Source organism: Poeciliopsis prolifica, unplaced genomic scaffold (assembly GCF_027474105.1).
Source record: "Poeciliopsis prolifica strain line A6 unplaced genomic scaffold, Auburn_PproV2 SCAFFOLD014, whole genome shotgun sequence".
NCBI lineage: Eukaryota > Metazoa > Chordata > Actinopteri > Cyprinodontiformes > Poeciliidae > Poeciliopsis > Poeciliopsis prolifica.
The window spans coordinates 7813403-7837141 of NW_026562389.1; the positions used below are offsets into that span (position 1 = coordinate 7813403).

General features: G+C 36.6%; 1 protein-coding gene across 1 annotated transcript in view; it reads right to left on the reverse strand.

The window, feature by feature from the left end:
* Positions 1–339: 339 nt before the first annotated feature.
* nf2a (NF2, moesin-ezrin-radixin like (MERLIN) tumor suppressor a) overlaps positions 340–23739 on the reverse strand; it is a 31108-nt gene continuing 7708 nt past the window's right edge. The window contains exons 5-16 of the mRNA XM_055039740.1: positions 19698–19766; positions 19452–19534; positions 17833–17908; positions 16178–16312; positions 15935–16009; positions 15735–15848; positions 14686–14808; positions 14118–14335; positions 12859–12964; positions 10117–10235; positions 9276–9435; positions 340–1538 (exon numbers count right to left, since the gene is read on the reverse strand). Of these exons, the coding sequence (XP_054895715.1) occupies positions 1488–1538; positions 9276–9435; positions 10117–10235; positions 12859–12964; positions 14118–14335; positions 14686–14808; positions 15735–15848; positions 15935–16009; positions 16178–16312; positions 17833–17908; positions 19452–19534; positions 19698–19766 (1329 nt within the window). The 3' untranslated portion in view covers positions 340–1487. The remainder of the gene's footprint in view (positions 1539–9275; positions 9436–10116; positions 10236–12858; positions 12965–14117; positions 14336–14685; positions 14809–15734; positions 15849–15934; positions 16010–16177; positions 16313–17832; positions 17909–19451; positions 19535–19697; positions 19767–23739) is intronic.

The window sequence follows — 23739 nt, forward strand, 5'->3', positions numbered from 1 at the left end:
GAGGGCACCCAGAGCCACAAGTTGAATTTCACATTCTGTGGTGAAACATTCAGATGCCGGCACAATGCACAGGGCGTGCGACACACTCCGTACACCCACGCATCCGCAAGCACACGCACAAAAACCTTGTCACTCAGGCAAACATGGTACGTGATTCGACACAAGATGGAGGCTGCTGATGTAACACTTGATTCATTTCATAGGTGTAATTGGGTGTCTTGTTTGGGCTTGGAGGAAGAGGCTCTTGGCATCAGCAATTTTATAGCTGGCATTAATCAGAATCTGCCTAAGCAACACAAAGATCTGTTTTGAAAGTAAATAAAAAAAGATGACACAAAATAATTATGTTGATTTATTTTACATGCAAAACATACAACCTCTTGTTAGGTTTTCAGTAAAAATGTATATGCAGTAAAAAAGGTATACAAAGTTTAATTTTAAATACTGTTAATTATCCCTTTTAATATCAGATAACACAAATGTTTTCTTCACATTATATTTTCTCCAAGTTAATTGCTTTCTGAGGGAGAGCAAAAATTAATTCCAAAGTTCACATTAATTCAAAATATATGCAAATTAAAGTGGTTTTCTTTGCACAAACAAACTTTGCACAAAAACATCTTAGAAGTTTAGTTAAAATTCAGAGAACCTTCCAGTACTTAGTGTCTCCTATTAATTTTTTGTGAAGACTCCCCTATCTGAGATATGAAATATGTATTCACAATGTGAACATGGTTAATAAGGCCTCATCGGTAACAGTTCATCCACATTCACAACAGAAAGCGAGGCAGGGACCTTCTTGTAAATTCGATGGGGATTTCAGTGTTCAGTACACGCTTAATATTCTCCACAGATCATAAACTCCACAGATTTAACAAATGGCTCTTTCCATTCAAGATGGCAGAGAAATGACCTGAACTTTCAGCTGAAATATTCAGTTTAAATGAAGATAAATTCTAACAAAAAATAATATACCAAGTGTGTAGTGTTTCAGCAGAGGCAAGGTAAAAAGAATACTCAACATGGAGTAGCATATCTAGATATCAAGGGGTTGGTTCGGGTAATGTTAGTGGTTTATTTCCCTGCAGAACTGCTAAATAGTTCATCACTCATATAATGTAGGTCACTTCAACTGGAAATTATACAGTAACTATTCCAAACTCTCAAAACACAATCTCATTAGACTCACAAGGGAATCGGAGCAGTACAGCTTCTCCTGTAGCATAGACAGACTACATTAAATGACTTTGATAAATTCAACATGCAAATTCTTTCAAACAATCTCTAAAAAAAAGTCTTAGACTCAGTCTTATTGTAAACACACTCACACATGCACAGCTCATTTTTAAATGCATTTTTCTTAGAGGTGATGAATTCAAAGCAGTAGATATTTTTCTGGCCGTTGGCAGGTTTTGTTTCCAGCAGTAAGGAGTTTGTAGTGCAGTCGGGAATGTAGCACTTAGAAGTTTCTCACGGTTACAGAATGTTTAAAGTTCTTCAAAAAAGGCCACCCTTGACTTGGTGCTTTGCAGGGTAAGCTGTGAAGGACAAAAAAAAGTCATAAAAGGGTTTGCTTAAGTGAGAGAAAAAGCAAGTGTCAAATGTAGAGCTGGGTAGCAATCAATACAGATGCAAAATGCATTTTAAAAAAGGAACAAGTGCCGAGAGAAAACAACCACAGCTTGTCTTCTCGATTAGCCTTTCTTTCAAATCTACACAACTCTGCAAAAATATTCATGGCCTTAACCCTCTAATGCACAAGTGCTGACAGTGTTATTGTCACAAATCAACTTACTAGCCTTCTTTGAAGTTAGCTAACACTAGTTATTAACCAAGGTAGTTAACATTACTTCCTGTACTTTATTGTGTATGTGTATTATTTGTGTGTGTGTGTGTGTGTGATTGTGTGTCTGTGTGTCTGACACCCTGGATAAGAAAACGAAAAGAGAAAATGTGTTGAATGACATGCAAAACCTGTTGATCAATTTGTTCAAGGTTCTTTTTTTTAATCGCAATAAATAAAATAAAAATTCATAGCTATATAAATAAATGCATAAACAAATGAGCTGAAAAAGAATAGAGTGCTTTCTCCGGGTCGGAGGGGATGTCTTGAGATCGACACACAGATTGCCGTAGCATCTGCAGTGAAGCAGGTGCTGAACTAGTCTGTTGAGGTGAAGAGAGAGCTGAGCGAAAAAGCGAAGCTCTTGATTTAACGGTCTAAATTCTTACCCTCATCTATGATCATGAGCTTTGGGTCATGTCCGAAAGAACGAGGTCATAATACAAGTGGCCGAATTAGTGTTAGTTTCTTAGGGTGTCTGGGCTGTCCCTTAGAAAAAATAAACATACTTCTTTAGAACAAATCTACAAAATATAAAATTGCATCTTCCTGTGTCTTCTCAGTCATCGGGGAGGGAATCAGAGTAGAGCTGATGCTTTTTCGTGTCGAGAGAAGCCAGTTGAGGTGGCTCGGGCATCTGATTAGGATGCCTCTCTGGTGAGATGTTCCAGGCCTCCCACCGGGAGGAGGCACAGAGGAACATCAAGGAGACGCTGTGGGACTATGTTTCTCAGCTAGTCTAGGAACTCCTTGGGATTACCCCGGAAGAGCTTGAACAAATGGCTGGGGAGAGCAAACTGTGGGCATCCCTTCTTAGGCTGGTACCCCGCAAACTGACCCCAGATAAACAGAAGAAGATGAATGAGTGGATGGATAAATAAATGCACATACATACACACACTCACATGCATGATACACACAGCACAATAGAATACAGACGGCAATGTTAGCTAGCTTGGTTAGCTAGCTAGTTTCAAGAAGTGTGCTTTTTCTATCCCCTCCTCAGATAGAGAACTGTAAGTGTTGTAACAGCGGACAAAGGAAGAAGGTATGGCGTAAAATATGTAATTATCTCTACAAGGGAGGTACAGTGGAACAGTGCAGATCAAGCCTGTTTCGCTGGTGCAAACTCCAGACCTAAATCGAACTAAAAATCTGGGGCAAGACCTGAAAGTGAATATTCAGTCATGGAGAGGGGCAGAGTGCAAATTCACCCCACATTTTTAGATTTGTTTTGCAAGTAAAATTCTAACCATGTGCATTTTTCCCTCCACTTCAAAATTGTGCACTACTTCACAAAAAATCAAAATAAAACAAAATGAAGCTTATGGTTGTAATGTCACAAAATATGAAAAGGATTTAAATACTTTTGCAAGGCACTACAAACCCTTGAATGGGCTAATAAAGCGGTTTACAGAAATTCAATGGTTAAAAAAAAATAAATAAAATAAAATCTTGTTGGGTGAAAAATTATTACTAAAACATGGATTTTGCCATTTTTCTGCTGTCAACAGCCCTTTTAGAGTGTGCATACACGAGCATGCAATGCAGAAAGCAGTGCACCCTGACTGAGTTTCTTTTCATGGGAGTTGGCTGCATCAGAGGAGTCTGCTGTGGTGTCAGGGTTTGGAAATGTTCCACAATTCAAATTTCTCAAACTGTGACAATTCAAGGATCAAACAATCCCATTTTCCTTTGTTCATGCTCTGCATGTGGCGCTCACGTCAAATATTCTTCTGAAATCAGTGATAAAGAATGTATGAAGGTTCTTCCCTTCAGGAAAAAGTAGAAGTACTAAACTTTGAGAATTTTTAAGGTCGTCCCATTAAAAATGTAATTACAGACTGCAGAGCCCATGGCTGCACTGCTGTCAGGGGAAGGCCATACTTGAGGGGTTTTGTCATGGACCATTAGAAGCCATCCATCCTGGACTACTCTCAAATACAGATGAAAAATGAATATCAGGCTGTACATTATGTGTAAAACATAACCCGTACATGTCTTGTGAAAACTAGGTTTATCTTACTGGCCCTTGCTATCACTATATCCAAATCGGCACCTTACAATGTTAAATCACTACAAAGGAGGTTTGAAAAATGTATGTTTTATAAGTTAAAAGTTCTGGTTTAAGACGGACCACAAAATGCATAGCTTAAACTTTTAAGTTAGAAGGCAGATTTAGAAATACCATCATATGTGGGTTTTTTGCCCTTCCAGAGATTGTGCACTTCTGAATTGCCATAATTCGGAAGTGCACAATGAGTTTTATGGTCCACAATAAAACAAGATCAACAAACAAGTTTGTTTTTTAACAGCTCTCTGTGGTAAAAATCAAAAATAAGATCAAAAGTGTGTACAATAATTATAAAAATGTAAAAGTGGCATAGTTTAGTTTAATCCTCATGTTTTCCTTTAAATTTGTCACTAAAAACAAAAAAAATGTACCAACAGTATATTTAACTGGGACCTGCAAACCAATCGTATCATATGTCATGAGTGCCAACAACAATCTCCAGGGAGACAGATTGAAGACAGGCCCACATGGCTGAAAATGAAACATAATCCATAATCCAACATGATGCAACCTGTTCAGTTTTATTCCCTTGTTGGACTAAGGTGTTACTATTTAAAGTATAGCGGTGGGTTTGTGTGTCAGCTGTCTGAATTAATTGACATGTCACATAATTGAGGCAAAACAGCACAATAAGATTTAAGAACGGTGATAATGCACAGAAAATCAATCAACTGAAAAACATAAAAATGTAAATTTGCATTGGTTTAAGCTCTGAAGTTTATCATTATCCCCGTCACTGTTCGTTTCAGCCTTTATTTAGAATCTGTCATAGTTAAAGGATAGTCTGAGTCACATTCTGGGTCAAACATGTAAAATAGAACTTCTTTCAGCAGAAATATTTTCTATATTGAAGCTTCCAAAACAAAAAGCCTGGCTGACTGAATGAAAATGCTGAAGAATCCATGTAAGGAACAGCTAACTCGCTTTTTGAGCAACAAAGCCCCTCTCAAACTCTTAATTTTTGTCAGCTCTTCTATATTCTAATTAGTAGATCCATCTATAGTCTTTCCTTTTGGTTCTTTAATATGACTGCACTAGACTAATCATACAATGTTATTTGGCTTTGTTTTTTAAGTGTGGTTTTTAAAAACTTTGGATTTTGGTGACATTCTTTATTAAAAACATTGTAATTTTGGTTAAGGTTTGCTTTACAAAAAATTCTAACTCTGATTGGCTTTGAGTTTCTGCTTTTTGTCTCTTCTCTTTGATTCCTAAAGTTCAGACAACAAAACTAAATTTTATTCTGCGAGACGTGGATTTAAATCAATTTAATTTAGCCTTTCGCATCACACTGAAATACCGACTTATCTTATTCAACAGAAGGAAGAGAGAGAGTAAGTTTCCTACTTGTACAAGCTGCAGGATAACAGGAATTAAAGTGACTGCCAAGGTGAATATTAGACTGCTAGGGAAATCCAGGTTATTTCAGGGAAATGTGGATGAAGGACTTAAGCAAATCCTAGATAAGGTGTGAGAGAGGGTTGGATTTGCTGAGCAATATTTACTGATTTATGTGCACTGTCCCTGTAGACAGGCAGCCTGAATATTGCTTATGAGGACAAAATTTTGACTGTACATTGGTTTAACTACCCAATATTGCTGTCCACAGAGAAATTCCTCAATTTAGTTTCTACAAATATAATCTATGAATGGCATCGAATAAATAAAGATAATAGAGATGTACTTAAGCTCTTCTGTTTCCCTGTGTGGCACTGTGTGATTACATGAAAAAGAGAAAAAGACAATTTCTTTCTTAAACATAATCCCCAAAGCTTTCATTTTGTGGTGAAGTTGTTGTAAATGAGCTTTCCTGAAAGGGCCCAGCACAAGCAGAGCAGAAACCGTGACCTGGGAGAAGGGTAAAAGTGTACTGATCCGTATCAAGGGAACGTTCATTAATCATTGTGAGGGAATTGAAGGTCTGGATGCAGAAAAACTTTGCCTACGGTTGCAACCGGTTCTGATTCTCTTCCCCAGCAGACAATGTGCTTTGTTCCACATTACATTATTGGTCACTCACTTCATCCCCTTCTGTTTATCTCAGTCACTAAGCATTCTCAGCATTTCTCCAATGTTTAACCTCCAGGAGACTCATCAATAAGGGAATATATTAGTTCAACTTAACCCACCTAAAAGATCTCTTCCCATTTTGCTGACTTGCCACAAAACAAAGTCTTTTTCAGGTTTGCTTCTCCCATCATCCCGAAAACATTGTTTTCCCTCAAAGGGCCTGTGTCTGCATGAAATATTTAATCCATTAAGGAATACAGAGTGAAATGAGAGCTGTCAAAGAAGTTTCTACCGGAACATACTGCAAGGCGCTGTCAATAACACAAAGCATGCTTACCTGAGCCTGAATTACAACAAGCCTTAAATCTATACTTTATACAAGACCAATAAACTGCAGCAAAATTTAAAGTGGCACTGCAAAAATACAACTTATTGCCAAGTATTTTTGTCTAGTTTCTAGTGCAAATATCTACGTGCACTTGAAATAAGATAAAACTAGTTTCCAATTATCTTTTCAGCAAAATATATGAGCTTGTTTTACTATTCCTTAATATTGATAAAAAATACTATTTTCACTGGCAATTATTTCATTAAGGCAAGTTTTCACATTATAATAAGCCGCTTTTTAGGTTTCTTGGCAAAACATGCAAAGTGGCAACTGTTTAAATAAAAACAAAAATAATTTCTGTAAGAATGAAACTCAAAGTGACACTTTAAATGTGTTTAAAATTATTCAGCTCCTTACTAACAAGTACTTAGCAGAGCAACATGTTAGTCTGTTATGACCTGTTACAAACATGACACAGTTCCTGAGGAATCTTAGCCCATGGCTCACAAGCAAACCTTATTAATATGCTTGGATTTGCTTGCTACTTTTCAAACCGCACTATAGATTTTCAACAGAATTGAAATCAGACGATTACGATGACCAATCTGGAATCTTCCAGGACCTTTTCTGAATCCAAGGGTTTCTGTCAAGAAGGTAGCTACACAGCATCACAGAGACACCGCTTCACTAAATGTGTAGTGTTCTTTTCAGTGCATGCTTCTTTTTCCCCCTGACAGGCTTACTACTGATTGGCCCAGAAAGTTCCAGTTTGGATTTACTGCATCACAGAGCAAAATCCCCCAATCTCATTGGCTTATTTATTTAGTTGTGAGTAAATTAAGACTGACTTTTCTTCTCCTTAAGGGTCAGTGGTCTTGGGGATTCAGGCATGGAGGACTTCACTGTTTGGCCAACCATAAAAAAACGAAACCTCAGTAACTGCTGCTACAAAGACTTGCTGAATGTCTTTTGCAGTAAATTGAAGATTTTTCACCACTTGCCTCCTCAGAAGTCTTATGGCAGAAGTCAATGGCATAGTAACTTTAACTTTCAAACTATGCTGCAGTGACATCTCTTTCAAGGAAAGCAAAATATTTCTAAGTGCAACTTTAACAATGTAACCAACTAATCTGTTTTGGTTGAAAGGGCATAGATTATTAAGTGTCCAAAGTATGAAAAGTAGGAAACGAGATGGCATGCCTCATTCACTGAAGAGGTTCAATTTTTCATTCAAGATTTTTCAGTTCGCAACATGGATTGGCCATTTTTGGAAAAATCAGAATTGAAAGATTCATCTACCAGAGTAGCGTAGCAGGTGATTAACAGGCCAAATCTGTGTTTAATTGGTTAGATAGTCTTCACTTCTTTCAGACATTTACCTTTGTTGAAAACGTGTACTGTGATGCCCTTAAAGGAGAGTCTTCAAACATTGGGATGTACTGTGCGTTGATAGATAAGTCTTGCCTGAAGGGTTAGCTCCTGTGACTTGCTATATGTGTTTTGGTTAACAAGCAATTTTGGGATTGATTCATAGTTTATTTTTTTATTTATCTCTTTCTTTTCACCACAGTGCAATGTGCCCTTCCTGCCTCAAACAAGATGAATGTTCACCGCCACTGGTTCAATTAAACAAACACTTTTAACTTTGCTCGTTCTCGTCCTTCATGTCAGAGGTTGCCTTATCAATTCAGATGACTAATGACCAAGGAGGAATCAATAAGCACTCTCTTAGCAAGTATATTTTACTCCCAGAAACAAAAAGGATAATGCACGCTGCTACACAAGGTCTTCGGAACATAAATCTAAACTCAAATATTCTGTGTGAGTTTTTTCTTAATTAGACTTATACTAGAGATTAAGATTAAGGCAGTTCAAGAGAACAATAGCAACAAATTTTAAATAAAATGTCTATAATGAAAACATAAAATCAATTATAAGGTTAAGATTTAAAAGTTTAAATTACTACTTACTCAGACATTAGATGAGATGAAGAGTTGACATACAAATCATAGAAAACATAACTTCACCTCTCAGTTCTCTAAGGGCTTTCATTTTAATACAGTTAATGCTCACTGAACATGTTCAGAGGTCACAGCAGAAAATGAATAACGACTGCTCATCTCTGCACAGGCTCATGAACCTACAGACTGAAGAATGAAGAGGGAACCAAGCGGAGAAAGTTGCTATTAAGTGATGGCTGGAGAATCAATACCTTTCTTTGATATAACAGACAGTGAAGGCTGACTGTTGTACGAGAGAAGACTATGAATTGATGATGCTCGTCTTTGAAAAGATGGTGCTAAACCAAAGTTTCACTTATCAACTCAGGTCATTCAGCTGGTTAGACAGTGATGAATGGAGTATCATAACATCAACAAAATGAATGCGCTGTCGATGTTCAATTTTAATAAAGTTTTATACAATTATTTAAGTTCAAAACTTGTTTGTGAAATATTTTTTTTAACATAAGCTTATTTGTTGTGTGATTTAGATTTTCAAATATAAATAAAATAAGTACATTTCCTCGTTTAACTTCACAGAATAAGGAGAATGTCAAATACAAGTCTTTTTAAAGACACTTGTTAATATTTTTTTTAAGATTTCAAAATAGGTTTTAACTTTCTACCAGCATTTTACGAGTTGTTTTAATTACTCTACTACGGGGGGGCGGGGCGGACAATTCACTTTACCAAGGGCCTATGTGAGTAACTAGGATTGTTAATGGCTGGACATTCGGCTGAACTCAATTATTGCAAAAATATATTTGAGAAAAAAAAATCTGCTAGCATTCAGCCAAGATCTTCTTTTACTAGCATTATCCAATTTTGAAATATGAAAATTGTGCTTCAGTGCATGTTCAGGCTGATCATTTCAAAGTCATTAGTCTGTTCCAGAACCAATTCATCTCTGACTTCAGTCAATAAATACACAAGGGTTATGCAGAATTCTCTGCAATGTGCGAGAAATTTCTCTTAAATTTCTCACACATTGCCAACGATTTTATATTTATATGTATATACCTTTTTAAAGTTGCTTTGCTTACTGGTCCCCTGTTCTGTGTTCTGGTTGTGAATGACGTCCAGAGAAGTCTCCCTCTCCTTAAGCTTTAGACTTTCAATCTCTGTCTTCAGCTCATTCAGCTGCTCTTGCAGGTGTTTGCTCTTCTCCATATATTCGACTCTTGAAAGCAAAGCACAAAATAGGGTTAAAAATAAACTGCAAAATAATATAATAAGAACAATTGAAAGATACACATTTTTAAATATAGCAATTTGTTTGTCACTGTAGTCCAGCAGCATACAGTCCAGAAAAGTAACGCTACAAAAGGTGCTTGTTCAGGGATATTCATTACATACACAATATTGCATCGTTTGATGCTTATGTTTAAAGCATCAGAAAGTTGTTTACAAAGCAACAAAAGATTTTAAGTCATTAAGAAATTAAATTTTAATTTATTTGAGGAGTTTACTAGAAAAATATGTCTATCCTCCATCTAACTAAATCAATAAATTATGAACAATCTCTGCTCAAGAATTAACATTTCCAACCAAATATTTAAACTTCACTCAACTAACTTACTCATTCTTATTCGAGTTTTATTTCTGCTCGCTTGTCTCCAAAATTAGCTCAGGTAAATGACCTGAATGCAGGCAGCATAATTATGTAGAAATAATGCTAAGAGCCAAGTCTAGAATCAAAAAGTGCATTTTTAAAACTAAGTCTTTATGGTGCAACTCTGCAACATTTATGTCTTCTAAAAATATTGATAGATTAACTCCCTTCTCTCAATTAAAGATTTAATCTGGAACCACAGCACTAGAAAAGTACAACTAAACTTCCCAAAATGGACAGGTGACTCACTTCTCCTTCTCAATCTCCATGGACAGGCGTTTCATGTCGGTGTCTTTGAAGTCAAAACTGAGATTCTCCCTGCTAAAGTTAAGTTCTTGAGGGACGCTGTCAGATGGAAGTCCAGGTGACTACAATAGAAAAAGGAATCAAAGATGGGTTTTCACTCAATAAAAAGTGTGAGAAGAGAGTAGAGAAAGATAGAAATTAGCGCATGGATCTATATGACACAAAGTATGTGTAGAAAAAAATCACCTTCAAAACAATACAGTGGAAAATACACATTTACATGGCCTGAGATACATCTGAAATGCATACTGGCATGCAAACCTCAGACTGATTATAGCTATTGTCTTGCTGTTTCCTATCTTAATAATATCACATTACAAAATGTGTCAAAATAAACCAAATCTGAGGAAATGAAGCAAATTTTGCAGCACAATAAGTTTTGTCACATCTTTTAAGTAAGTGTGTCATTTTCCTTTCTAAATGATGCATGTGTAATGGGTGTGGAGTTCACTGTATCCTGCTGCATCACAATGGGGTACGCTACTTTACCATAATTATGGATCAACTGACCATCTAGGAGTGAAATGTCAATGTTTTGAGTGCCTTCGACTGCTTAGATAATTATTAATCGAATTAATTAGTAAATGAACCAGGCTACCGGGTTAAAGCATACTGAATAAAGTGAGTCCTCATTTTTGCAATCTACATATTTTTGGTGAATATGGTGTGGGAATGTATGCTCACACACCATATCCATGGCATCATTTCATGATACTGTGAAATATTTCAAAAAATCTCTGTCAGCCTAACTTGGCTTGGGATCAAATTATGCATATACTTTAGCGTGAAATGAAAAGTAAAGCAACACCAGAGCATTATTCGCCGAAGGCAGCAGATCTTTATATTTGACTCGAAGGCACATATAAGTCACTGCTGCATACTTTTCTAGGAAGGTATGCAGCAGTGTGACAGAGGTATAGGAAATGAACTAATGAAATACTAATATAAATATAGTACAAGTGGAAAGCTTTCATTTAAAAATATGAAAATACTCATCGGAAAATGAGTAACAACACATCTATTATAAGCATGTAGAAGTACATAAAATCAGTATTCATACGCTGAAGAGACTCTCTGTGTCTATTCTCTGTGTGTGTACATGTGTACAGGCAGATGACTGTATACTGTGTGGGTTTTAACATGTTTGGAGCTCCTGCGTAGGCTGACTTATGTACAGCCTGGTTTTATGCAAGTATCATCAGTTTAACATGGCTTTTCAATGTTACCTCAATCCTTGTCAGTGTGTGTGTATGCGAGTCTCTGTTTATCTTGTGATATGGATGCTTTTGTGTTGCCAAATAGAGAATCAAGAAATAGCATCAGTATCGATGTTTACACACAAAAATAGTAAGTCTGCATTTGCTTTGGACATTTATTTGTTTTCCAGACCCAGTTAGTTCTGCTCAGGGCTGCATGGTTGCTGGAGCATATCCAAGCTGTCATTAGGTGAAAGGTGGGGGACTGTCCGCAATGATCACCAGTTCATTACATAAACAAACAACAAAGGAAAAACTCAGAGCACCAATTGACCCAACATGCAGGTTGAATAAAAAAAAAAAAAAGCTTTCACAGCCAGAAACTAGAAATAATGTTATTCCATTTTTTTTCCTCAGAGCTATTTAAACAATTTTCTGCCATTACAGTAGTGTGGTCAAAACCAAGACTTGCCATTTTAGGCACCACTGCTATAATCATAATAATTTACTTGTTGACCTGAAAAATGTTCTTATTTTCTGCTATTTTTATAGGCAGACATAGATCCATATGTTTGCCCTGGAAAATGTTTCTCTGTCTTGTTTTCTCAGCCCTCTCATCTTCAGCACACAGAGTTAAAGTGGAGGTGTTGACATTTTCAAAGTTGAACACTTTATTGGTTGCATTTCAGTCCAGTCATGAGTTTTTTGGTCTTAAGAACAAAACTGGACTTGAGTACCAAAACACTACTTTACAGATGAATCACCATGTGCAAGAAAACAATGCTTTCAAAAGAAAAAAAAATGATATTATAAGAGTTTTTTTTTTTTTTAATGCACTGATGAAGCCAATTATTTCTCCATATGTTATAATGTTTGTTCTGGTCTTTGCACATTTGCTTTCAGTCTAATTTGGTCACATGAGCTCTGGAGCTGAAGCCAGATTTGTTTTAAAGAGATGAGAAGAGCACCTCTTTTCTTACAAACAACATCAGGCTTGTTTTAGCTTAAGCTCTCTCACCCAGACCAAATATTTTATTTAACATTCCCTTGTTAAATATTCTGTCAATTTTTTAAAGCAAAATGCATTTCAAATGATCAAATATTAAAAAGTGACAGAAGTTTGAAAACAGGGCAAATCTCCCATTATAAATATAGCGTTGGTTGTAAACTGCTTTAGTAGGCCCCGATTTAATTTGGCTAGCAGTAGAACACAGGAAATCATCTTACATTAAACTGAAAAAATTCCCAGACAAGTACAAACAGATATTGTGGGTATGTCCCGTGGTAGAAGACATCATTTAGTGTCCAGAAAAGTTGAGTACAAAATACACCTTTACATTTTTATTGCTTTACAAAGAGGCAAAATGCCCTACACCTGTTTCAATCTTCCTGGTTGACAGTAACATATCAGTTAGATTGCACATACACATTTAGTGCATCTGAACACCACTCTCTGTATTGGACAGTTTGACATGTGCTGGTCCATTACCGTATTGATGGCCTTGCTGGTAATCTCCAGCAGCTTGTTTTTTGCTCTCCGCTCTGAATTCCTGGCTTCCTGCAAGTCCTGCTTCAGCTGCTCAGCCTCTTTAGCCCTGATGAACAAACAGATACCAAATGACATGTTAATTAACCAACCAGACCGAAGAGACCAAATAGTATAAAGCAAATCTAAATGATATTTGATAATTAACACACAGTGATTCAGAAACATCACACCCAGGTAATCAGTGTGAAACACTACAAGGCAATTATTTCAAACTACCTTTTTTTCACCAATTAGTGTGCAAACAGAGATGTAAGAGTGTTTTTACCCACTGATTGTGTTTTTTTTTTCCCTTTTGCTCATTTTCCTGAATGCTCTGAAGTTCTTTGCCAATGTGGGTGAACTATGTGCCTCCAGCGTTTGAGTGGATGTAGTCATTTACATGTTGAGTGGTGCAGGTTAAAATTTTCCCTGCTGCAGAACAGTGCTCATCCAGAAATTGGAGTTACACCCAAGTGGTTAATGGTGCCTATTTGAAGCGATTGCCTAATAAACCGTGGAGTAGTAGAGACTGTGAAGTAATATTGGTGATGGCATGTATACTATTTTGCTATGAATATGAAATGATTGTTATTTATTGAGCTTTATGGAGAAGTGACAAAATATTTTCCCATCTTAAGTCAAAATGCAATGTTCTTCTTTATTACTAATCCCATCTTCTGCAGAAAAAGTACTTTATACAACTACAGATAACACAAAAATCTCAAGTATGGAAGATAAACTATTAAAATCTCCCAGAATCAATCAAATGGCAAACTCACATCTTAATTGACCTACTTTTTGACCAGGTCTGTTATTTTATGCTTTAAGAACAGTGAGTATTCAGAGATGCCGAGCAAACTTGATATGAATCACAAGCTTCATATTAACTCAAAAACATCAGAGTAGTGTGTGAGCTCTACGAGTTATTGAGGAACTACCTTTTCAAGCTTCTTTCTTTGAAGGGTTTAGATTTTTAAACATAACTCTTGGAAAATTAATACAAAGAGGGAAAAAGTTATTTAAAGATGTAAGAGTATCGCATGTTTTGAGCACATATATGCGAAGTAGAAATAATAACAGGACCTGGTTATAAATGGTGGCTCTAACATTGAGAAAGACATACAATTCACAGAAGCCAGCCAGATATACTTTTCAGTCACTTCAGCATGGATGGCACATGTTATATTCTACCAGCCAGTCGTCTTTGTTCTCCTCCCCACCTCCTTTCTGACTCCTCAGCCATCTTGAGCGCTCGCATCTCAGCCTCCAGCATCTTCTGCTCCATAATGCGTCGCTCCTCCTGGCCACGCATGGCGGTCACTTTGATGCGCTGCATCTCTGTCTCAGCCTCGGCAGCTTTCTGGGCTAACAGCTTGGCCTCCTCCTCTGCGATCTGGGTCTTTTCAGCCAGCAGGTCTGCCGTCTGTTCTGAGCGCAGCTGGAGTGGGGAAAATAAAATCTCACGTTAGGAGGGAGATGGAAAGAAGAAAAGTCAAAACTTTGCAGGGAATATGCACAACTAAAACAAAGCACAAGAGATAAAATAACATTGTAGAAGACAGGACAAAAGTAGATATAGAGGAAATAGAGAATATTTTCAAGGAAATGATAGTCATTTAAAAAAAAGAAAAAAAAAAAGGGAAATGCAGTAGGTAAGCAATGTGCAAATGCTTTGTTGCTTACCTTGCCAAAGGTAAGCAACAACTTTTCTTACTTTGAACCTTTCCTTTATGTGTTATTGTCCAAAATAGGCAAGTCTTGGACGGAAAAAAACCATTTGAAACTTACTAACGCCTCATTGGCCATGTGAGCCTCGTCCTGCAGCTGAATGAGCCTCCTCTCCAGCTCGTCCCTGGCTCGCTCTGCTTCCTCTCGCAGCTGCTTTTCCCTCTGCAGACGTTGTCGCTCTACCTGGATGGCATAAACAGGGAAGAGCAATAAAAAAGCTCTATTGAAAGATTCAAAATAAACACACACAGTCCTTAGACTGACAGGAGTTTTCACAGGTTTTTCTTGTGACTGCAGAATGCGTTTTGAGAATCAGCCATTGCGTTGCTTTAAATGCAAAATGTGAGAATATTAGGACTGCAACTAATAATTATTTTAGTAATCGATCATTCAATTAATGCATTCATTTATTGCATACAAAACTGCCACATTCTGCAGACTAAGTAAAATTGAGAAAGCTCTGCTTATAAGTTCTAGTTAATCCACTATGTAGCTGTTACTCAGATTTTTGGGTAGATTAACTTTATCAGGGAGCAGCAGCAGCATATAGGCTAAACTAGTTATGTCCTATATATACAATAAGAAAAGAAAAATATGCCTTGTATGCAACTGTATGATATAACAACATTCAAACACACAAAAGATTTTACAAAATACAATATTTAAATTAAACTAGACAAATTACAGTAATTTAAAATATCTATTAAGGTACAGATGGTGATAAAAATAAAAGAATCCTAAAAGTAAGTGGAATTCACTCTGAGTGGAAGATTTTCCAAGCTTTGGATGTGCATGGCAGCATTAAATGGAACTCAAGATTGCCCTAATCTTCTTCTGCTTTGCTTGGTTAAATCTAACTTGTGTGCGCTTTCACACCATGATAGTCCAGGGACTTTGATTGTGTATAAAATGTGGAATCAAACTGCCAGAACAATGTCACACAGTTACAACTGGTCTGCTCTGCTGCGGCAGTAGCACATAAGATGAGTAACAAATTAAATATTTTCAGATCAAACACAAGTCCATCAATCAGCTTTCTTTGGATGACTTGACAGTAGATTTATTTTCCCACTGTAAGTGAACCACCCTTGACCTTCTGATGTCTCTACCTGCTTTCTGGCCCTCTCTTCTTTGGCTTGAGACTTCATCTGCTGGACCTCAAGAGAGTCCACTCGACGTCGGCGTAAGAACAGGTCATGGTTCCCTATGCACAGCTGCAAAATCTAAAAAGTGAAATCGAAACCAAACACAGGTAAAAATCACATTCGTGACATCATTATCAAAACCAATTTATGTCTGCTGAGCTCACCAACTTGTTGACTCTTAGTCGTGAAGAGATGAACTTGAAGACATCGGTTTTCTTGTCCAAAGGTCTGATGGTAAACTAAACATCGAGACAAGAGGAAATACCAGAATTTTTAACTTAACAGACAGGAGATGCATATTAAACTGTTAAGTGAGTCTGCATGTTTGGAATGAAAATTAAAAATGTTTTGAATTCTGATTTCATTTAAGCGAATAAAACAAGAACGTTAACTACAAATTCTCTCACCTCCTTCTCCCTGTAGGCTATGTTGCGGATCTCGTTCCATGGGAAGGAACATTTGGGTGTCAGTTTGTTTTCCGGCTCGTAGATATGCAGACCAAGGGCATCCACTCCCAACAGAAGATCGGTTCCCTTTTTATTCTACACCACATCAGAAGAATTAAATATTTTCGACTGCTTGACACAGGCAAGCAGTTGTGAGACCAACCTTCTCAGCCACCCTTCATTTGTTACCTGCATTTGATAGAGATGGCTCTGCTTGCTGGAACAATTGTTAAAATCAAGCTGAATAATTCAGCTACCATAGTTTATATTGTCTCTACGTGTTTGTTTGAAAACAGCTAATTTATAACTGACAAATGCAGTTATAAACTGCATTTGTCTTTCTACAAATGCATTATTCAAAGTCTGATCCAAATCAAGTAAATTTCAGTTTATTTAGAGTGAAACAAATATTTTACACATCTAGAAAACATTTGAGGTAAAAGTACTTCCTAATATGCCCTCCATGTATACCTAAAATCATTCAGAATTTACCACCCATATTTTTAAGCAATGAGGACAGGTGAGTCATTTCATAACGGCACGGTTCAGCTAACCCGCCTCATCCGTTCATATTGGCTTCAGGGTTTCGACACCCTTTTTCAGACTGAATTTTCCCACAGCTCTTCAATACAGCACACTTTAAACACACCGATTAGGCATAACATTATGACCACTTGACATTATGACCAAGTGGTCATTATGACCAGGGAGGTCAAACCTCCCCGACCATTTGAGATATAGATTCTTCCAGACTCCTAAAAGAGTCTGGAAGTAGCATTTGATCTAATAACAGGAGATCCTTTAAGTCCTGGAAGTAAGAAATGGGCCCAATCTAGATTGGACTGGCTTCTTAAACACATCTCGATTGGCTTTAGATCTTTAGATTTAGAATACCAAGGCAAGGTTTCAGAACCGATTCTGGTTCTCCTCAGGATTTCCCCCAGATTTATAAGCCTGGTAGGCTGCCAGGCTTTACTTGCACTGCTGACAGGCTAAAGCTAGGTTTATAGTTGATGCATTTAACACAATCTTGCCCCTGTTAACTTTTAACAATTTTTAATACAAAAACTTGTATGGGCTACCGTAGTGCCCATACCGCCAGACTTAGCAAGTTTTCTGAGGGAAACCTGACTTTTTAAATATTTCTCTTTTTGCTTTGGGATAGGGTATGTTATTCAAATATGTACATGGGCTCCAAAAGTGCTTTGATGTCGATGTTACTTCGGTCCATGTCGAAGTAACATCCACATGGACATCAGGACCGCAAGCTTCCCAGCAGTACATTGGCTAATGTATCACACTTTCTACTTAACACATCCCACCTGCTCTTAAGGCCCATAACCAAAAATAACTAGTGGTATTCACTTCAACTGTTATCGGTCATAATGTTATGCCTGGTTGGAGAAGTAAACCTGTAAAAACCACCAACCAATTCAATGAACAAAGGAATGGTTAGTTCATGGACAAAGAGATGGGGAAAATTTAAAAATTGAATGCTGAGAGTTTAAAATTGGAATCGGATAAGTATCTACTGTATGTATATGATATGAAATAAATAAAAAAGACTGCATAGGAACTTACTTGATGAAAAATAATGAAATGCAGTATCAACTCACCGTGATTGAAAAGTAATTGATGCCATACATGTCCAAGTCCTGAGCTATTTTTAGATACTCCATCTCGGCTTCGTCCCTGGTTCAATGACGAATGGAGGTAGAAAATGATTGAGAAGAATCCAAAGGTTTGGAGAAAAGACGGGGGGGAAGGTGAGAAAAGGAGAAACAGAAGTGGAGAGGGAAAACAAAGATCAAACCTTGTTTCATTTGTTTTTCTGTGCAGCATATGTCATGTTATGAGATCTGTAAAAACTTTGTCACAAAGCCCTTGCTCGGGCAAAAAAAAAAAACACATAGGCACAGAAACAACACAAACACAGCTCTGTAACAGATTTTAGAGGTCATGTTTGATGGAAACAAGACTTTTTCTTATGCCTCCAAGAAAGTAAATATTGCTGAAGAGAAAACACAAGCATCAGTTCTCTTTGCTCCCAGCAAGTTGGCAAATTTGTGAAATGTATTGGTCAAATTAGCAAAAAGAACATAAAAACAGACTTTTCTGAGAGTCTGTTTGGTCTGGGTGATTAGAAAATGTTATACTTTTCAAAGATTAACTGAGAAAGAGGGGACATTGCCAAGTACAAAAGATTAGACACTCCAATTAAAGACTCTATCAGAATAAATTCACACAGAAATGTTGAACTTAATCAATAATGTCTAGAGCTGCAAAATGTGTGGTTTCTCCCAACAAATAACATGCAAATCGAAGGTCATGGATGTTAATCAGGTTCAAAATGCAAGCGGACCAGTATAAAGACGAGGGTTTTCCATCAAAACAAGGTGACTGAGTTCCTCCCACTGCCAGAAGCATCAATGAGCTGCTTACATTGATTGCTTCAAAGGACAAGCTTAAAAAAAAAAAAAAAAAAACTGTGCAAAGTGGAGTGGACTACCCAACAGGCTGTGGTAAGACATGTTAGACAGTGCTTTATATTCACATTTCATAGCATCTATTTCACATTCTGTTGTGTTGCAGCCACAGACTTAAATGTATTCTAGTGGAATTTCATTACAAGGTAAATGCAATTTTGTCCATTTTTTTTTTTTTTTTTTAATTGGTCCCAGTTGAATTTCTCTGGATTTGACTCCATCTTCAAAATTAATTGTGGACAGTTTCCCTGTCTCTGCTGAAGACAAGCATTCTCTCTGCATTTGTCATGAATAGAACCTCATGTGAATTTTTACAAGAAGTTACTCTTCCACAAAGTTTGAGGTAAAGTAATACTTGTCAGCATTTCCCCTAATCTTAGCTGCGGAACTCTGCACCTCCTGCAAAGATACCATGTGGCTCTATTTTTTACTAGTTTTAATTTACTAGACCAGTGACCTATATTTTTTGTAGGTTTGTTTTTAATTGCATCTACAGCTGATACACTGCACTAAGTAAAAGATCCTAACTCTGAATATCAAGAAATGTATAATGCAAAATCACCAATTATTCGGCTTCCCATCAGAATTACTCTTATAAAATACATTGTGTCTTTGCACCTGAGTGGACACTATTTCTGCACAAAACCTGTTAAGTACCAAACCTTCAGCACATACAACATGAACTCAAGACTTAAAACTGTGCTAGCAGTAAAACTTCAGAGCAGTCTATTCATAAGCAGCAGTTTTACTTTAATCTGCCTCTGTGCTCAGCGTAGCATGCTGTGATCCTCTCCTCCCACATTTCTGCAGTCATCTGGTACAAGTTAATAACCTGAAATGGAAAAAGACACATAAACGCATAAATGCTCACAGGCAAATAGAGTATATTTTAAAATGCCACATACTGTTCAATCTAGGCGGTTGACAAGATAGAATGACAAATATGTCAGCATCGTATCTTATGAGTGACAGTAAGTAAACCAGCAATCACTCACCCGCTTTGGCAGCAGTTCCTCCTCATCCAGGAAGCCTGGTTTGTGAACTTCAGGGTCATACTCTCCGTACTGTAAAAAAATACAAATAGGCCAACTGATGATCTGCTACTGCATTGTCTACAAAAACAAACCAAACACTCTTCTCTCCCTTTATTCTCCAAATGTTTCTTGGATGATGTTTTAGGTCATTTATGTCCACTGTGGCCACATCGTTTACTATGCACTGTGAATGATGCAGTTAATTATGGAGCTCTATGGGAGAACAAAACTAATCTACAACTAAAGTCACTGGGGTATATATCGGAGTTATCTTCAGCTGTATGGGACTATTGTTTACAGGAGATTTCAAGTGTTACCTCAAACTGCCACACAGGCCAGGTGGCTTATATATGTTATTTATGACTGTTTATGTGTATTCAACCTATAAAAATATACACACATGCCATTTCACTAAGATGAGCCATAATCACAGCCCTACCAAGCTTAAAAATGGTAAGACCACAATCATTTTTGTTTTGAAGTTTTACAGGGAGCCCCGCACAGCAAAATGTTGCCCCCCATTATAAATACAGCGTAATTTGCTATATCATTTCAATGATATAGCATTCAAATATACATATAGTCTGTATATACAGACAGTCAGATAGATAGGTATGTAAATAGATCTTTTTTTTTTTTAAGTTCTCAAAGAGAAATAAATCATAATCAGTCAAAAGCAGTACCGCCAGCTCAAAACTTTACAAAACCTGAAGATCAAAAACTGGCCAAACAACTCTGATCAGTTCTTCTCTATTAAAAGTATGTTCTTCCAAATGGATTTTTCTATTTAAAACATTTAAGTTGTTGGTTGCATTAGTGGAGGAAAAATTTACCAATAACAAATTTATCCAACAAAGAGACCATCTTGGAAACTATTATTTATGGATGATAGTACATCGTGTTAAAAACAACAAAAGAGACAATAGATTACGGATTTATTTCACAGCATTACGTTTTACAAAAATTATTTTGAGTTTAAATTTTATTGTATTTCTATGTATTCTTTTGAATGTTTGGAACTTTGGAACCCACTTGAGGGTTATGAGGTCTTAAGATGATCTCAAGAAAAATCAAAGAGGGCCATAGGTTGGTGAGAAATTATCAAGTTTTTTCTGGTATTGCTGTTTAAAGCTTGTTCAAGCTCTTTGTGTTGCCATTATTTCCTTGTTAAATTGGCTCATTAAAAATATTTGCTTCACCCAGTGATAATCCTGGTCCCGATCTCTGTTACTGTTATTCTGTAGGGCAATTGCTAGAATGTTCGTGAAACACTGGTTTTGAGTTAATTAACAAGTGAAACAGCATAAAAAACAAACTCTGGCGACCCCTTTTTATATAAAACAATTTACACACAATGTACAGAAACACCAGGGTGGTAACCATGTCAGCTTAGATTCAGAGACTTATTTAATCGGATGAATCTTTTTATTTTCCATCATCATTTTATTTACTCACAGGGTTGTAACCCGTTTATTTCTAATTGCTAAATAATTGTTCATACAGTAATTTACTGAGGTAATATAGCATTACTAAATTCTTTTGGGAGAGACAGGGTGGTACTTTTCACCCTCTGGCATCTGATTACTCTTGTAATTTGAAAGTGAAATGTGCCAGAAAATCTCTGAGAGCATTGTCACCAGCTCATCAGTGACACCCAGTTAAAATACTAACTGTATATCCACTAGATAAAACAATATTCACAGCCCTGTGAATAAACAGCACAACCATAAGAAAGAAAGATTCACAAGCAAAGAATATATTCAGGCCAAAAGATAATGTAATGGGCATATCTGCTAACCATATGCTTTTGTGCTCTGGATTCTGGCACACAGAATCTACAGCAAAACAGTTTATTTGGGATTTATGTATTCTTTTGCTATGAGCTTTCAATAACTTTGAACACTAAAAATTACATTCAAGGATTTTCTATGTACACAAAAAGATAATCTTATTGTGTACAAAAGAAGCAAAAAATTACTGCTTCAAAGTAAACAGGGATACACATTTCCACAAGCTAAAAAGAAATGATACCGATATCAGATGCTGTCTTGTTTAGATGACTTAATAAGGACACCAATTCCAGTTCAATTGAAATCTATTATTCTGCCATATTTGTTGTCACTTAGCCAATCTTGGCTTTTATTGCTGAACCTTAATGGAAAAGAAGTTAACCTCTCATGTTTTTAAACAGCAGATGACTTCTGACCCAGAAGACATAAAATCTGAGCTCACAAAATAAACTTACTGGTAAAATAATGGCTAAATAAGAAACACTAAAAAACATGATTGTTCTTTAAAAGCAGTGTCAGCAGATAATAGCAGCATACCTGCCTACAAGCTCAGAGAAAACCAAAAGTTTGTTCGAGCATTTACCAGAAATGTCAACAGACAAATATCCTGTGCATTTCATAACATGAGGTACTTTAAACTGTAAAAACAACCTCCGGCACATTTGCATAAATATTAATTTGAAACACTGGTTATAATAAGTTCTGTTTTTTTGTTGATAATTTTCATAACTCAATTTTTTCAGTAGATTTTTTGAAGTGTGAAGTTTCTGTTGAAATGCTTGCATCTGGTTCAGTTTTGTTCTTTGGACAGTACTGCAGCATATAACAGTGTGAAGCAGACTTAAATACATGAAACAAGCTACTCCGTTGCCCAGGCAGTAAAGAAATCATAAACCAAAACACTGTGACCAAAGATCAAGTTTTCTTTTCATCAAATTTAAAAGCTGATTTTTGGCCTGTTTGTTGGCCTGAAATATACACGGTGGGATTCATCATGATAAGTGAAAAACATTTCAGTCAGCTAATTTTTTATTTTTTGAGGAAATCCAAGGTTCCTAGGTTCAGAAACAGAAATGCTCATTAGAACTGCAAAAGAGCTAAGTGCTAGGTAACTCTACAGACATTCACTTGGTATTTTAAATGTTGAAATGCAGAGCGTGCCTGTTTAGAGGGCAAAGCTTTGTCTTTTGAAGAAATATGGCAGCAGAATATAAGTTTACAAAGTTACATTTTGATGAACGAAGAGTCTTCTAGAACCATGTCCTTTGGAAAGACAACAGAGTAAATGTGTATTACCCCATTTGGAAAACCAGGAATCTGCACAAACTACTGGTTGTTACTTATGCAAAATGTAGTTGCCTTAATTTTGCGGTACTATAAATGAACTAAAATTACCGTTTTTTGTGCTTGTATAAACCATTATTTGAGGTAAATCAACTTAGAGAGATTCAAACTTTTGGTAATGATTGAACAGTACTGCAGATATTGTTGGAACATAGTCTGACCACCAAGCTTAATGATTTTATTGCTCGCTTCAAGTTAGAATTTGTGCTCCACATAAAGAAATGCTTCAATGACTACCTCAATTTTTGGATTCCCAAGAATTTAATTGATTAGCGGAAACAACAAAGTCACACCATTCACAGATTGTCCAAGGCAACCGTAATTCTATTAATATTTTTGTTTACAGTTACTGAACTGTTTACTAAAAATATTTATTGCTGTTTTGATGTTCTAATTTTATAAGTCTTTACAAGAATAGAAGGTAAAGCAGGCAATAACATAAGCAATAAAAAAAGACATCTTTCAAACATTAAGAGTCTTGAAATATGATTCTCTCTTTAGTGCCAACTTCAGGCTGGCATCATTATACAGAAGTCACAGCACTAAAGTAGATTCCACTGTGCAATATACTTCTCTGGTGGCATGGTGATTCTGCTCAAAAACAGATTATGAGGAGAAAAGGAGAGGCTGCCAAACACCTCTCAACAGCTGCAGTGCTTAACAAGAACCTGCTTCCCCTTTACACAGCCACTTTAGTCATACTGACTCTAATCAAAGCTGACTGTTGATTAAATGAAAACAGACTGGGGCCTCATATTTGTGTTGTTTACCAATCAGAGTGCAGACACCAAGAGGCACATGGCACAAGACGATGTTGCAGGTTTTTCTCCATCCACATGCTTGTTTTCACCTGGGCCTGTTAAATTGGT